At 42.8% G+C, this 15,003-nt stretch overlaps 1 protein-coding gene across 2 annotated transcripts in view; it reads right to left on the bottom strand.

The window, feature by feature from the left end:
- pod1 (coronin) overlaps nucleotides 1-15,003 on the bottom strand; it is a 38,449-nt gene that overhangs the window by 17,413 nt on the left and 6,033 nt on the right. For both annotated transcript variants that reach the window (XM_077663028.1, XM_077663029.1), the window contains exons 9-14: nucleotides 14,245-14,327; nucleotides 9,800-9,854; nucleotides 9,641-9,698; nucleotides 8,839-8,984; nucleotides 7,347-7,442; nucleotides 2,881-3,081 (exon numbers count right to left, since the gene is read on the bottom strand). In XM_077663028.1, coding sequence (XP_077519154.1) covers nucleotides 2,881-3,081; nucleotides 7,347-7,442; nucleotides 8,839-8,984; nucleotides 9,641-9,698; nucleotides 9,800-9,854; nucleotides 14,245-14,327 — 639 coding nt within the window. The remainder of the gene's footprint in view (nucleotides 1-2,880; nucleotides 3,082-7,346; nucleotides 7,443-8,838; nucleotides 8,985-9,640; nucleotides 9,699-9,799; nucleotides 9,855-14,244; nucleotides 14,328-15,003) is intronic.

Genomic DNA, 15,003 nt, shown 5'->3' on the forward strand with positions numbered 1-15,003 from the left:
GCACAAAGCATAAACAGGAATGATTGCAGGTTATGAAGGGCTGCGCCCAAAAATAACTTTGCTTGTCTGTGCTTAACCAGCGCTTTGCACTTTACATTGACATTTCTTCTTCGATGCAAGGTATCTTACAAAACACCTCAGGTACCGCACTCGGGATGAAATGTTTGCTAACAAAAAAATAAAACTGCATTGAATAGCAGCAAGTATTGGCTTGTTCACTGCCACAATAATCGATGGTGCTTCTGGAAAAGTCAAATTACCTTCATCTTCCCACATATGATGCATGTCACCAAATGTTTTCAGCCAAGTAGTGAATGTCAACAGGGTTCTATTATTTCACAGATTTCACCCCTGCTCACTGGGCCATAATTAGCCTACATGCAGGTCTACTCCTCAACTGTGCACATTCAAAACGAAAATCTAATTTTTTCAATATCGATAAAAAGGACAATATTCCTGCTAACAATCCTATAACTACTGTTGCTGTTGGTATCTGCTTGTAGCTTTTTTTTTCAACCTGCTTTGCAAACAGATTGTGAATTAGCTGAAGTAATGTTTAAATACTCCACGAATAAATATCTACCTAGCGAGAATACGCTCTTCTCAAAATAGCGATGAGGATTTCAGTGCAATAGTGCGAATGTTTGTTCACATAGTTGCTTAGGGAAAGCCACTGCATGTTACTTGCTTGATACAAGATGCCAGCGGCACTCTGCTAAGGTGAGCAATGTCTTGACATTTGCAGCAACAGCAGATTTTCTTTTACTGTGCACTAACACTAGAAGCGATGATGCGATCGCATCGCTAGAAAGTGCTTCAGAGCCCATGAAGTTTATGAGAATGGCTCGGCTGTTCTCACTTGCATGTATTTTTTTCATCTTGCGATGTTTGCATTACACAAAATGTCCTATTTGGTTTCCACAAACTACGTCGACCAGTGCTCTTGCCTGCACCTTCAGCGTTGCTCGGCAGTCACCCTGCTGACCTCGCATAGCATTGGTGCTGCCCACCAATAGCATGCACATAGTGTGATGTTAAATATCGTCAATCTTAGGTAGCTACTGACAAAACAACACCAATGCATCATTTCCAGTGCGGAAAATTGCTGAATAACCTTTCAACGATTGCTGCATGAAAGCATTCCAGATATTAGGCTTATATTGGCCGCTGTACTGGGTCGCCTTTGATTAAAGTATAAGGATTGGGGAAATGTTTATTGCTGGTGAGTATCAAAGTGGGAACATAAAACGTTGATGCTTGCTTCGGACCACCCTGGCTTTCTAGTGTGCCAGCACTAAGATCCCTAGTCATCAATTTCACCACTGTGTGTGGCCAGTGGATAACCCAGTTACCTAGGTGGCCCACATAGACTGTCCACCTGCCACCTAGGTCACATGACCTCTCGACGTCATCACAACCTGCCCACAGGATTGTGAGCAAACTGCCCACCGTGGCAGGTAGCAGTTCAATTAATAACTGGTCATGTGAGGTTGCTCGGGAAGAGAAGCCTGGGTCCCAAAAGAAGCACTAGTGGTCCCACCTGTCACCACACAGCAGTGACGCATCATTCAACCGCTGTACCACATCACTGCGCCAGAAGTGGTATGAGGACTCCCAGTGATCGATGACCAACTCCACATACAAGGTTTCAAGAAAGAGTTTAGGTAATTTTAAAAAATAAGCATTCAGAGGCAAAACTGTCTTAGTGTGATCATAGCCAGGGGCCATGGCAAAAGCTATAATAAACAGGTTCCAAATACTAATTAAGGGGCTAACTGACCAGCACTAATTAACTTTCAACTGCGGCAATCAAATGTTCGTTTGTAATAAGGAAATTGTAGAGGGATCATCAATGCATCCAATATCCATAATTGTATCTGGAAAAATGTAACTGCCTGCTGCCTGCAGCTCTACAAGAGCGCACACCAAGCACTCCGTGGCCGCACAGCACCTCACAGCCACTTCCACGGGCCAGTGTCACTTGAAGCTGTATGCGTCAGACGCATTCCCCACTTTTTCTCCGGCTCAAGCGACGGCTAGCGGCACGTCGTGGCCATCGTCTCATGCAAACTCCTCGCCAGCCCAAACTTGCACAAAACGTGCATTCGTTGGTCAGTTGACCTTTGGTCATCTTCCACTGCTATCTGCACCTCTTTTTCTTCTTCCCAGTTCGTTTCCTAGCGGCTCCCGTGTGGCGGCACAACATCGTCATGCAAAAGGCGGATTCCGCGTGTAACAAGGGGACTAGGCTACTTTTATAGATATAGGTTTGCAGTATTTGTGAAAAAATTCTAGAATATGCCCACCCAACTGAATTCTGAAACTGAAGTAAAATTTGCAAAGAACATTAGAAATTTTCTATTGTACTAAGTACACTCCTCCAGATGGTGGCAATAAAAATTCGAGCTTTGCGTAACAGTCACTGTCACTAGCCATCTAAGCAGGTTCTAAGGTAATAAAAACTTAACGAACAGCATCTTACACAAACAACAGTCACAAGAATAAAAAATAAAGCCCATTTTTACAATGGTCTTGCGGCTCATATTGGTACTACAAACAAGTGCACTTAAGGGGGTAGATGCGCAAAAATTTTCGGACTGATTTTATGGTTTCGAATGATGCGAAAGATATTACTAAACATGAATCGCCAAGTGAAATTCGCCTACAATCCATACCTAACTTACTAAATGCAAAGCTTTTTCGATGCTACTTCGACGCGAATGAACAAGGTAACAGAAAAATTTAATTACAAATTATTTGTTGAGCACTGATCAATTCCATGTGGTTATCTATGTTTACTAATGTTGTACGCATCATTTCAGAGCAAAAACCCTTCGAAAAATTTAGTGTCTCCACTCCTTTAATGAAAAAGCTGGTCACCTTCTCTGGAAGAATCTGGCGGGCTTTCTCGTCGCCGAAATCTTCACTGGAGTAGTCAGCTGGCACTAGGCTGATGTCTCTCTCCACAAGCACATCAGACGTAGGCACAGGTGCGGAGGGGCCCGATCCCAGCCTGTGTCCTGTTCGGACCAGTCCTTCCCGCGGCCTTTTCGCAGGGTCCAAGCTCACTTTGGGAATGGGCTGCAGGCAAGCAGCGAAATTTTACCCGAGTCACCGCAAACACGAGGTTTGTAAAAACAAAAGCATCAAAGGTTTCTTGCAAAAAAAAAAATGTGATTTTTGTTACTAGCTAAGGTAACACAGGATACTCTACTTACAGTGCCAGGTTCTCCTTTTGACTTGTCTTCTCAGAAAACATTCCCACTTTGGCTCGTAAGCCAAACTCTAAAAATTTAGCTTAAAAGGTCTCTCCTGCACTTCATTTGTAGCGCTGCAGTGCAGTGTAGCTTCAATAAAAGACACAATGGATGTTGTGTCTTCTCAAATCATGCTTAATTCAATGTAGTACAGGGCGAAGAAACCTAGCACATTCGCAGCTACTTCCTTAACATAGCCCTGCATGATGAAATCAAAGAAACAAAAGTTGCTAAGGTGAAAGTTGGAGCAAACTATTCAACCTTCCAGCGTATCCAAACCAATGGCTACAAGAAATGTTAAATTTTGTTGCACACTGTTAAACCAAAACTGCTATTATACAATGCTCATCATGTTATCCAGCTCCGATACCTGCCAGCCCTTCTGAGCAGAATTCCACAAGGCGGACAGAAAAACAGGTATGCTGTGACGAAATCCAAGTCCACTTCAATGCGGTGCAAGCCAACTGCACCTAGTTTTGCTTGAAACTTAATTTGGAGGAGAATGATGAAAAGGTTTCATTACGTCAGCAACCTGAAGAAATTAAGTTAGACAAGTCAGCTCCCAATAAATGGCTGCCCCCAAGCACATTCCAGAGGCATAAAAATGTATCACACTTATTTTCCTTACATGCACCGTCTACAATACTAACACAAAGATCACTAACCATGTAAGGTAATAACGGAACAGAAACTAGAACTTAACACCACATACACCAACAAATTTCAATTTGTGCATACAACTGATTACACTTTCACTTGGCAAGGCAATATACTTGCAATAGTGTGATGACAACCTTGCTAAATAAAAGCATGCAGATAGGTCCACGAAGTTTTCCAGCTCAAAAGTGCACAAACCCCGATGTGTTATCCGGGAGGAGACGGCAAGCACCTTACACGCTCAAAGCCAGGGTGTCCAATGGCTCCTCAAGCCTCTGCCTCAGACAGTGCAGTGTGTGCAGTGAAGCATTCAACAGACTGATCAGCTGCTCTACTCAAGCGAAACTGATTGTATGCGCTTACAGGGCAATGCATATGCAATCTTCACTCGTCAAGGTGAACGGCAGAGCACGCATTGTATGAACGGAACAAGGTCAGCTCTATGCTAGCTTGTCAGCAAAGGCCTTGCCTGCTGGAAAGGCTCACTCAAATCTAGAGAGGCACACCCTTCCAAACAGACAGGCTCCAGAAAAAATCTATGCACACTCCTGAAAAATCTAAGGCCACGTCACAGGCAAACTATTTATTTTCATATTGTTGGCTTTTCATTACTCTGCAAATCACTAAATTCAGTAAAATGAAAGACAACAATACCAGTGCCCACACAGAACAGGCAGTACTTTTCCTTGTGTGACATATTTCTTAAAACTATTGTTTTGATTGGTATAACAGGTGCAATCAATCAAGCAGTTATTAACCAACAGCTGTAGCTATTTGCCATGTTTCTTCGATATACAGGGCGTCCCAGCTAACTTGGACCAAGAAATGAAAAAAACCTAAGGGTTCTCCAGAACTGAAGTCGCCTGTATGTTGTTAAGGTTTATCTAAAGTTACAGTACCATTTTTTTTAATCATCCTACTTGAATAATCATTCGAGACAAATTAACTTTCGCCAGCACTGCCAGCACCGCGCCTTTTCCTAGCTGCGGAGAAAGGGCTTCTATCTTTGCTCAGCTCTGACCCGCCGCTGGTAACACATTGTGCATTCTGCTAGTGTGATAGCGCAATTATCGCCGCAGAAAGGAAAGCCGGCTTTCTTTCAACTGCCGCCCGAACCCACTGGCGCTTATCTTGGAACCAACCACAACACGAAGCTCTGTCGTGTACAGCACGAAAGGCGCGAAGCGAGCGATGTTTTTTGCAAAGAGCGAATGAGAGCGCTGTAATCGCGGCGCGTTCAGGTGCGTGGAGCACGCTGTCACGTGGTATTTTTTAAACTCCGCAGGCTTTCATTTTTGTCTAATTAAAATGGCCACGCTAAGTTATCTCATTGGAAATATCTGGGTTGGACAATATTTGTGGAGCTTCACAAATTTCCTATTGACGCCTGAACGTTTCAAGCTATATTTAAAAAGTTAATTTATCTCGAATAATTATTGAAGTAGGACGATAAAAAAATGGTACTGTAACTTTAAGTAAACCTTAACAACATCCATGCAATTTCATTTCTGAAGAACGCTTAGGTTTTTTTCAAATCTTGGTCCAAGTTAGCTGGGACATCCTGTATATCATCTGCTTATGTGTGCACAGAGCTCATGAAAACAATGATGCCTGTAGGATTAGCGTACAGAGCCTACAAGAAATGAAGGCATGCATGATATGAAGCACTAAAGGTAGCAATCAGAATTAAATACATTAGCAAAGTGCACCAGCTAATTGAAGTCATCACACAACACTAACAGCTCAAAATTTTGCGAACATAAAATTCACTACCAAGATCTTAAAAATTTCTGGCTTAATGGCTCAGAAACAACAGCTTCACAACCAGTACACAAGCACTGTTTGTGTATACGAACAACTGAGGCTAAAATTAAGCTTGCAATCTGTCATTCAGGTTCTACTTGGAAGTACAAAGATCAGTGTTGGCAGCTACACTACTTTGTGCACAAAAAAACAATTGGTAGAAAGATGAGAAACAGTGACTGCCCCAACATGCCATTCACTTCCATTAAAAAGTGAGGCACAACAGTGATGGGAGAGGTCGAAAAAAAAAAAAACGAGAATTTTGGAGAAGAAACAACTTTTTCTTGCTCCCGCCCTCCCCCCTCCCGAGGGATAGAAAACAGGAAAAAAACAGAATATCGTCGAGAGGTCGCTTAAATGAGGTATTAAACAACTATTCCTGTGACCATTGAAATTCTGTATAAAAAATTAACTTATAAAAGTGCTCTTCATTTGTATTATGTTTCAGTTTCAAAATTCAGAGTTCTGCCATTTCATCTTGCTTAACTTTCAAGCCAGTAAGGAAGGCCTAAACAAGATATGTTAAGTGCTTCTGTTCTACATGAGAATGTGGCTGCATGTGAAAATATTAAAACGATTTTTTTAGCTGCTATTTCCTTGCCATCCGTTATCTACCCTTAAACTTTCTTCCTCAGAAAAAATAAAAGAACTTGTAGTTATTTTTGGTTTTGGCAACATTACACTATTTTTCTCATTCCTGAAAAAAAAATAAGAACTTATCACCACTAAGCACAAAGCATGGCTATGAAGAGGAACAAAATGTGTTTCGATCAGAGCGCCCTCGTGCAAATGTAAACGTGTGCAGGCACTATGTAACAGTTCTTCATAATTTTTTTTACGATTTCTTCTACTGTTTGGTTCACCACCCTGTTAAATTCAATCGCCCAACATCGCCCACTTAGCGAGTGCAACTGACGGCAACTCGAATGAGAGCCTTCGAAGCCTGAAGGCTCCAAGCTAGTATCAGCTTTTAGCAGCAAAACTGTCCCAGAGGTGCGTATCGCTGTCACGGGCAGGGAAACTTTATTTTTCGTTCTTTTTGTGATCCCACAATAATTTGTCCCGGAGGTGTAGCGTCCTCTGGCACTCGGGTGCAATTAGCCCAACAGACATTTCTAAAATGTGCACTGATTGGCTTGTTTGTCAATTTATTCTTTTCCTTGGTGGAGTCATTTTTCGACAGCGTACTCCCAGACCTCACAACTTCACTTGATTGGTTTCTGGAGATACTATAATTAGACGGGATCTCTGAAACACAGCTGTGTAGAGACTGAACATATGACCATCCGGTGGCCACTTTTCGCACCTTTCAGTGTTGCTCCACATGTGCCTTCTTTGCCTCAACATGGCTGCAAGGGCAGACAAAAGTACCCACCATCGAAACCACACACACCAGGAAGAGGCAGTCTTTGGGAAGCCAGAGTAACAGGCTATAGCGAACATATATGAACAAGGATCCATGAAAAAAAAGTCCTTTCACTGCCCAGCTTTGGGCGCACACCTGCATAATGTAGTTTCGAGTATCTTCCCAATGTTTCCAATATTTCTGGAAAAAATCTTTTTCCTCTTTTTTTCCAACACCTAAAAATTTCCAGAAATTTTACAACTCTATGCACGAGCAGTAATTACCTTGACGGGCTTTTTGTCCAACCAGTCAGGTACAGTTACAGCTGGGGATGGCGCCTGAGTGTCCGGAAAGACATCTGCATGGAAGTCCCTGTATGTCTGAAAAAAATTTAAATGCCAGCCTTCAGTTGGCTGCGCCCAGCGAAAGAGCACGTAACAAGCCCACATTGTCATATTCAGCAAGAAGAATCTTAGGCCACCACTAAGCATTATCAACCATAATGAAGGCAAAAAATATGTTACAGACACAGGAGCAAATTAGTGAAAGGAAATATGACAAAATTTTTAAGCAAATATTCCTGTAAAGACACAAATGATCTTTACTCTGAAGCATTGCTTTATAACATTGTTGAAAGTAGAAAACAAAAATTGCATACATAATGCTGCCTATATATTTTTCACTTTCTTTATGCACGGGTATCATTTTCTGAAATAAGCCTCGAAACAGGTCTTGTATGAATGCGACGCAATTTTTTGAAAAAATGCAGCAACAGAAGAAAAAGGAAATTAAACCACAAAGCACATGCAAACCCACCAATGCTTGTTAGTAAAACAATTACATGCATCAGACAGGAATGCAGAACTCGAGGTGAATTACTATGGCAGCAAGCTGGAAAAGGCATTGTGCCGAGAAGCAGCTATGGGTTCCTCCTAGTGACGACACTGTTGTGCACACAATATACAGTCAAGCCTTGCCATAACAAAATGGTTTTGTAACAAAATAATGAATATAACAAAGGGAATGATTATCCATCTCAGAAACTCCCATAGAGGACCATGTACAGAAGACCTTGTTACGTTCCCAGTTCATGCAATTTTATGATTCACATGTTCAAAATTGCGAGCATTAAATATTTGACATTAATATGTCCAGTTTTTCAAAATTAGGTCATCTGGACAATGCGTTTGCCCAAATAAGTTTTTCTCCACAATTTTTTCAGAAATGTATCAATGAGGTTTTACTGCACCTGATATCTCGTTTTTGTAAAATAAACTTAGCCTACAAAATGTATATATAACAATCTCGAACTTCACTTACCATTTCACGCCAAATGTATCAATTCAACGCAGCAAACTGCATGCATAACCATGCATAACCAGTTCTATCGAGCACCGCACAAAACATTTCCGTCATCAAGCAGGGCCCACGTGGAATGTTTCTACAGATGATTCACTGACTTTGGCGCAACAACATTTTGACGCTGATCTTGACGCTGATACACGAGATTATACGGCACATGAGAAATTGGCTACAAAGTAGTAGCACAAGAATGCACAAACAGCAAATCAGATGCCCCGCAGCTTCACAGAGCACTGTTCATATGCACTCTGGGAAAAGCAGCACGCAATGGCCATGGTACACACACGACAGTCTGCAAATAATCGAGATTTTGTGAAAAATGTTTTGTGTTCCCAAAGCAAGCAGAGTTTAAACAAACGACCAGTGTTTTCGTCAGCAAGAAAAAAGGGAAGCACTATAATGAAGAGAACCTACCTTGCGGGGCACCTGGTAGGGCACTGGCACAATGCACTCCTGGCCTAGGATGAGTACTCTGTTGACCTCCCCTTCCATCACCTTCAAGGCCCGCTTGGGCACCAAGCCCACACCCTTCGTTTGCACCTCGCCCATGTACTTGGATGCTGCAGGGTGGATGCCGGCACAAGGATATAATCATAATGCCCAACTGTTGTAGTTTCAGTTGACATTCAGACAAGCACTAAATATCAGGCCCCCTACTCTCATAGGTTCCTCTGAGGGTCAGAGGGTTCATAAGAACCTCCAGTTATCAAATTATGCTAATGGCTTGCCAGTCAGCACTCTTACCACATTTTAAAGATCGCCCCACGATAAAGCTGCAAAGCTACACAACTACTTCAAGAGTCTACATTAGCAATCTATACATTGGCAATATGTTCTCTTTGGGACAAGCATTTATTCCTAAAAAAAATTAACATTAAGGTCAGAAACTTAGTTGTTGAAAGCTGCAGCACTAGGATAAAAAGGGCATGTGACCTGTTTTTTGAAGACAAAAACTGGCAAGAAAGGCTTTATTAGATGAAAATACATATAGCAGTAAAGTGATACACCTAACTATTTGAAATCAGCAGTTGTGAACAGAACATCTATTTGAAATCAGCAGTAGTGAACAGAAAAAATAAATGCAAACTTTAAGATTAAAAGATGTATCCATACACTTTCATCTAATGCACATTTGCATATGCATTCAAAGTTGCACATACTTAAGGAACAGCTCTGTAAACTGTCTTTTAATCATACAGTGGAAACTACTTCTCACCTTCGCTCAGGAAGGGCTCTTTGAAAGTCACCTCCCAAAAGTTGACAGTAACGTCTCCCTGCAGAGGTAAAAAATTGCCAGATGCCAATTGTAAGATTAAAATAAATGGAAGCGAGTAAGTGGCCTCGAGGGCAGGATTAATGAGTGAGGGGCAGGTACCTTAGCAGCCAGGAAGAGCATGTTGGTGTCAGGGTCATACAGGGGAATGTAAACACTAGAAAGGAAGAAAGCCCAGTGCTCTGTCAGTGTGAGTTCAAGCAATGCAATCTCAACCAAAGACAAAAGCAAGAACGCGAGCACGCTGCCTACGTGGCACAGGTTGTTACAAACTAGTACTCGTCTACAGAAATCCGTCAAGCTTTACCACTGGTAGCAGGCCATAACAAAACCTGCTGGGATTAGCCAGCACACTTATAGGCAAGCACAGCCAGCACAAAAGGCACAAATACAAAAGCTGGCACAAAGGGTGTACCTATAAGCTTATGATTTTGCATGAAAATAACATTTGTAGCAAGCGCATTAGTGTGGCAGTAATGGTGTCAGATGATCACTTCTTAACCATCACGTAAGCCTGGAAGTATTTATATACGGAAACTTCAGGAGCGATCAATGTGCTAGTGCATTGTCCTGAAGCCTGGCCATGGCGTCTTTCTAGCCTGAATGTGCCAGCGATGCAATCTGCCAATTAAGAAAGCACAATGGCCAAAGAACAACAGCAATGACAACAGACTAAACACAGAAAAGCAGTAGTATAATTTTCTTGCCAGCAAGTTGGTTCATTTCAATAAAAGGTAAGACTGCGCAGATCAGGCGGTACTGGAGACATAGCAACGAAAATGACACCATGGGCGCAGACTTTGAACTGTTTATTGATGAGTGAAAGCACATGCTATCTAGCAGCAGAACTGAAGCGTGCAACCATATTTGTCATTTGCACAGGTACTGATGTAAGTTCGGTTTATGGCTTATGGGGGTTTAACGTGCCAAAGCATCTCAGGCTACGAGGGGTGCCGTAGTGAAGGGCTCTGGAAATATCGACCACCTTGGGTTCCTTAACGTGCACTGACATTGCACAGTACATGGGCCTCTAGAATTTTGCCTTCATCAAAATTCGGCCGGCGCGGCCTGGATCGAACCCGCGTTTTTTGGGTCAGTAGCTGAGGGCCATAACCACTGAGCCACTGCAGCGGCAGGTATTGATATCACACCTTGATCATAATCTTTTTTTCTCTCTTGGGTAAATGAAAACATTAAAAATGAAATTGCACCATTGTGGGAGGCCAGAAAAACAAGTGGGCAAAAAAAAAAGAAACGAAAACTAGCATTCACTTTGATTAAAGGCAAAGGAAAAATGAAACGAGGAGGAGTGACATTGTTAATCATGGTTTCTCAAATCGGGGTTCTGCGGGCTGCTTTTGTGGGCATCCACACTGGCCTGTGCGCGAAGCAGACGAAGTACCCGATTTGTTAAAGCTCATTTCAGAGCGTCAACTCATAGTAGTTCCTTCTTCAGTTTCAAGCAGTCGGCGTCAGTGCCCTCCTCAGAACAGACCTTGGCAGCAAGCCAGTAACTGCGCCTTTTGTTTGTTTTGGAGTGCTGACACACTTTTCACCAGTTTTCATAATGTGAAAAGCTTCAATGACCTCCCTTTCAGTCTTGTCATTTGATCTGAACAACAACTTAGTGTTATGAAATGCTGGAGTGCAAGACACTTTCTTGTTACCCTTACCTTCACAATTCTGGCAGTGGTTCATGCTTGCAGGTCCACATCATGGAATCAAACCAACTAGCCCAACAACAAGTGTCTGACAGTAGTGTGGTAGGTGACCTCCATAGTTGCTCTTTATTGACAGAGTACATTCATACGCCCGTTCGTTAAATCATCTACCAGTCTGAGCAATGCAACACCTGCCACAGGTGAGGGGAATTTTGTGCACGACTTGAAACGCACTTGTGAACTTTTTCTCGTGATTCGTGGTACACTGCGGCCTGCTTTTCCATCCTTGGATACCAAAGAGCACACGCTGCTAAGTTTACGCGGGCCAAGAAAACGATCTGGACTCAATATCAGTGCGAACCAAAATAAAAAAAGTTCACGAAGTGAGATTCAGGTCTTGTATACAAAATTCCTCTCACCTGCAGCAGGTGTTACATTGGTCACACTGATAGATATGTAAATGGATGGGCACGTGAACATAGTCAGGCAATAAAGAACTCTGGAGGTCACCCAGCACACCACTGCCAGAACAAGGCAAGTAAAAAAAGGGTATGGGTAAGAAAAAGTGCCTAGGACTCAAGTCCTTCCTAACACCACGAAAAAGTTCAGATCAAAACACAAGAATGACAAGGAAATTGAAAATTTGCTTTTGAGGAAAGGAAATGATGCAGTAACTGTCCCATATATCTTGGTGGACACCCAAACCATGCTATAAGGGAAGAGGTAAAGGAGGGAGTGAAAGAAGAAAGGAAGAAATAGGTGGAGGTCCACAATTTTGACCACCTGGAGATCTTTAATGTGTGCCTTTGTCCAAGCTTTTTCATGGTATGAAAACTGGTGAAATATGTGTACCCGCCACAGAGGCTCAGTGATTAGGGCTTAGGAAACCCTGTGGACAGGAAACCCTCCAGTTGAACATGGAAAGTAGACTTTTTGACTATCCACTACTGATCTGGACGAATGGGACCCCAGGGGCCCTTGTTTCAGCAAAAGCAAAACACTGAGACGCCTGTGGGATATCAGTGCACTGACATCCTCAGGTGGTCAAAATTATTCCAGGGCCCTCCACTACAGCCCTCCACTACAGCACCTCTTTCGTCCTTTCTTCTCTTAGTCCCTCCTTTATCCCTTGCCCTGGATATGTGAGACAGATATTGCGCCATTTCCTTTCCCCAAAAACCAATTATTATTATTATTTTTTTTTTTAAAGCAGCGAAAGCTTTACTGGCCCCAGGTTGAGCAATTTCCCATGATTCCTGGAGAGCTGTGCTGCTCATGCACCAGGAGCAGTGAGCCCATTTCTCTCTCTCCCTCCCTAGTCTTGCAACTGCACATGGGCCACTAGTAGCAGCTGGTGCACAGCGCCCCACCTTTCTTCTTTTCAGCCTTTCCCTCCCTCCTTTATCCCTTCCTTTACCATCCAGATATGTGTCCACCCAGATATGAGAGATGGTTACTGTGCCATTTGCTTTCCTCAAAAACCAAACAAAACAAGTGAGTGGACAGCTTTCACAGAGTTGAGTTGACAACTTTGCAAAGACCATTCATTTTCCCCAAAGGGAAGGCAGGCACACAGCTGGCTCCATGGGTCAGTGGAGACCTCAATCTTGCTTTTAACCAGCTCGTGAACATGAAAGACAAACTGCCGATTGAAGCATTTCCAGGTGTCATCTACCAGATCCCATGTGCTGATTGCCCCCAGGTTTACGTTGGCGAAACAGGAAAGTTCCTCAGAAGGATTAACGACCACAAACGTGACTTAACAAATAATAATCAAACGACGAACGCCATTGCCGAGCATGTGCAAGAGCATACTCATACGACTGACTGGGACCCCGCCACACTGTCATCGCGAAGGAAAGGAACGTGTCATCTCAGCGGCTGATGGAATCTCTGATCATACAATCGACACCAGCTACCATGAACCGGGTGCAAGGAACCATGCCACCCATCTACGCACGCTCTTTGCGCTATGTGTTATGTGTATAAGTCTTATATGCATTTCTTGTCCCACTCAGTGATCAAGGAACCCCTACGAGGTTCCGAAACATCTTTGAATTTCATGACATGGTCAGTGACCGCATTCCTTTTTCTTTAATCTCGCTTTTGCCTTTGTATATCTGGGTTAGCTGGGCTAATCCACATTAATTTTTTTTTGAAAGAATGTCAACACTCCATCACTTTTGCTTTCACAAAATGAAATACTTTTTTTAGAAGGCCACCTATATTCTGATGTCTCATGTCATATGCTTGGCTGCAAATCCTTTTTCTAGCCCGAAAATGTATTCCTTTATCTGGTTTTAATGTTCGCCTACATGCTTGTTCCTGCATGTTTTTCCCATCATGTCATGCTTGTTTTTACATACTTCGTACTATGCTTTTATCCTCTCAAAATCACCTTCATTTTGTTTGTTGTTTTGCCATCTACAATGTCACTCCTCGTTTCATGTTCTCTTCCCTTTTAACCCTTCTCCTTTAATTAAGGGGAATTAGTTTAATCTGGCCTCCGGCAATGATTTTTTTTTGTTCACCAAAAGGAAAAAAAAAGTATGACAAAGGCAGCTGCATGCTTTGGCTCCGCGCTTATACAGCATGTGCTTTCACTCATAAATGAACAGTTGGAAGTCTAACAGTTGGAAGTCTGCACCCGTGGTGTCGTTTTCATATGTACGTCTCCCGTCCTGTTCTCTCAGACTTGTGCAATCCTACCTTTTACAGGAAAGCAAACTGTCTCCAGAAATGAGTAACACAGGTGTCTGTCTAGCCTCTTGTGCAGACTTCTACAAACAAGCTAGCAATACAACGGGCTCAGACAGGTAAAGCATATAAAAACATTTTCTTGTTCGGGTAGCAACATTTATTCACATGATGGTTGTGGTCACTCACCCCATGGCACTGTCACCAGACCAGTTGGAACAAGGAAGGTCAAACCTACGAACATCTCGCAGGCACACTTCTCGTTCCCTTGCCTGCAGCAGAGGAATGCAAGACTCATGCAGCATTGCACAGAGGACGTGGATTCATCACATGGCATTATATACTAACGGTCTCAAGCAGAACACGCAGTGCACCTTGACAATCAACTGGCAGTAAGCCCAGCAGTGTTTTCAGAATTGCTTTCAACACTGTAAATGGATACAGAAGTGCTAGGATATACACAGGTTCACAGCAACACTATGAGACAGGCAAAAAGATGGTGATGCCACAATGCTAATGAAAACATGACTCATGAAGAGCCCACCACATGAGCATGACATTTTTACACCTCCATTACACGCTGCTGTGATCAAACCTACACCATTTACCTCTAAGCATCTCTCTCTGACCTTACTCTTTCCTTACCGCGCCCACTGAGCATCGTTAGCCTGCTAACAATGATTTCGCGCTCCGATTTCAAAACCTTCCATGTTGCTAATGACCCCGCTGCGTGTCTAGCCTGCAGTCAAAGAATCGAAAAACTGCAGCCTCCGCTGCAGTCTTGGTTAGCGAAAGGAAACGTTTTCCCAGGAAGCATTTTGAAAATTATTCCAGGCTCATTAAGATTAAAACATCACAAGCTTTCCACTCTCTTAATAAAGACAGCAATGTCTTATTTTTCCATTGCCTTATGGTGCTTTCATCAGCAGCAATGCTCTCGCTGAGAAC

The sequence above is a fragment of the Amblyomma americanum genome, chromosome 4 (assembly GCF_052857255.1).
Source record: "Amblyomma americanum isolate KBUSLIRL-KWMA chromosome 4, ASM5285725v1, whole genome shotgun sequence".
Classification (NCBI taxonomy): Eukaryota; Metazoa; Arthropoda; class Arachnida; order Ixodida; family Ixodidae; genus Amblyomma; species Amblyomma americanum.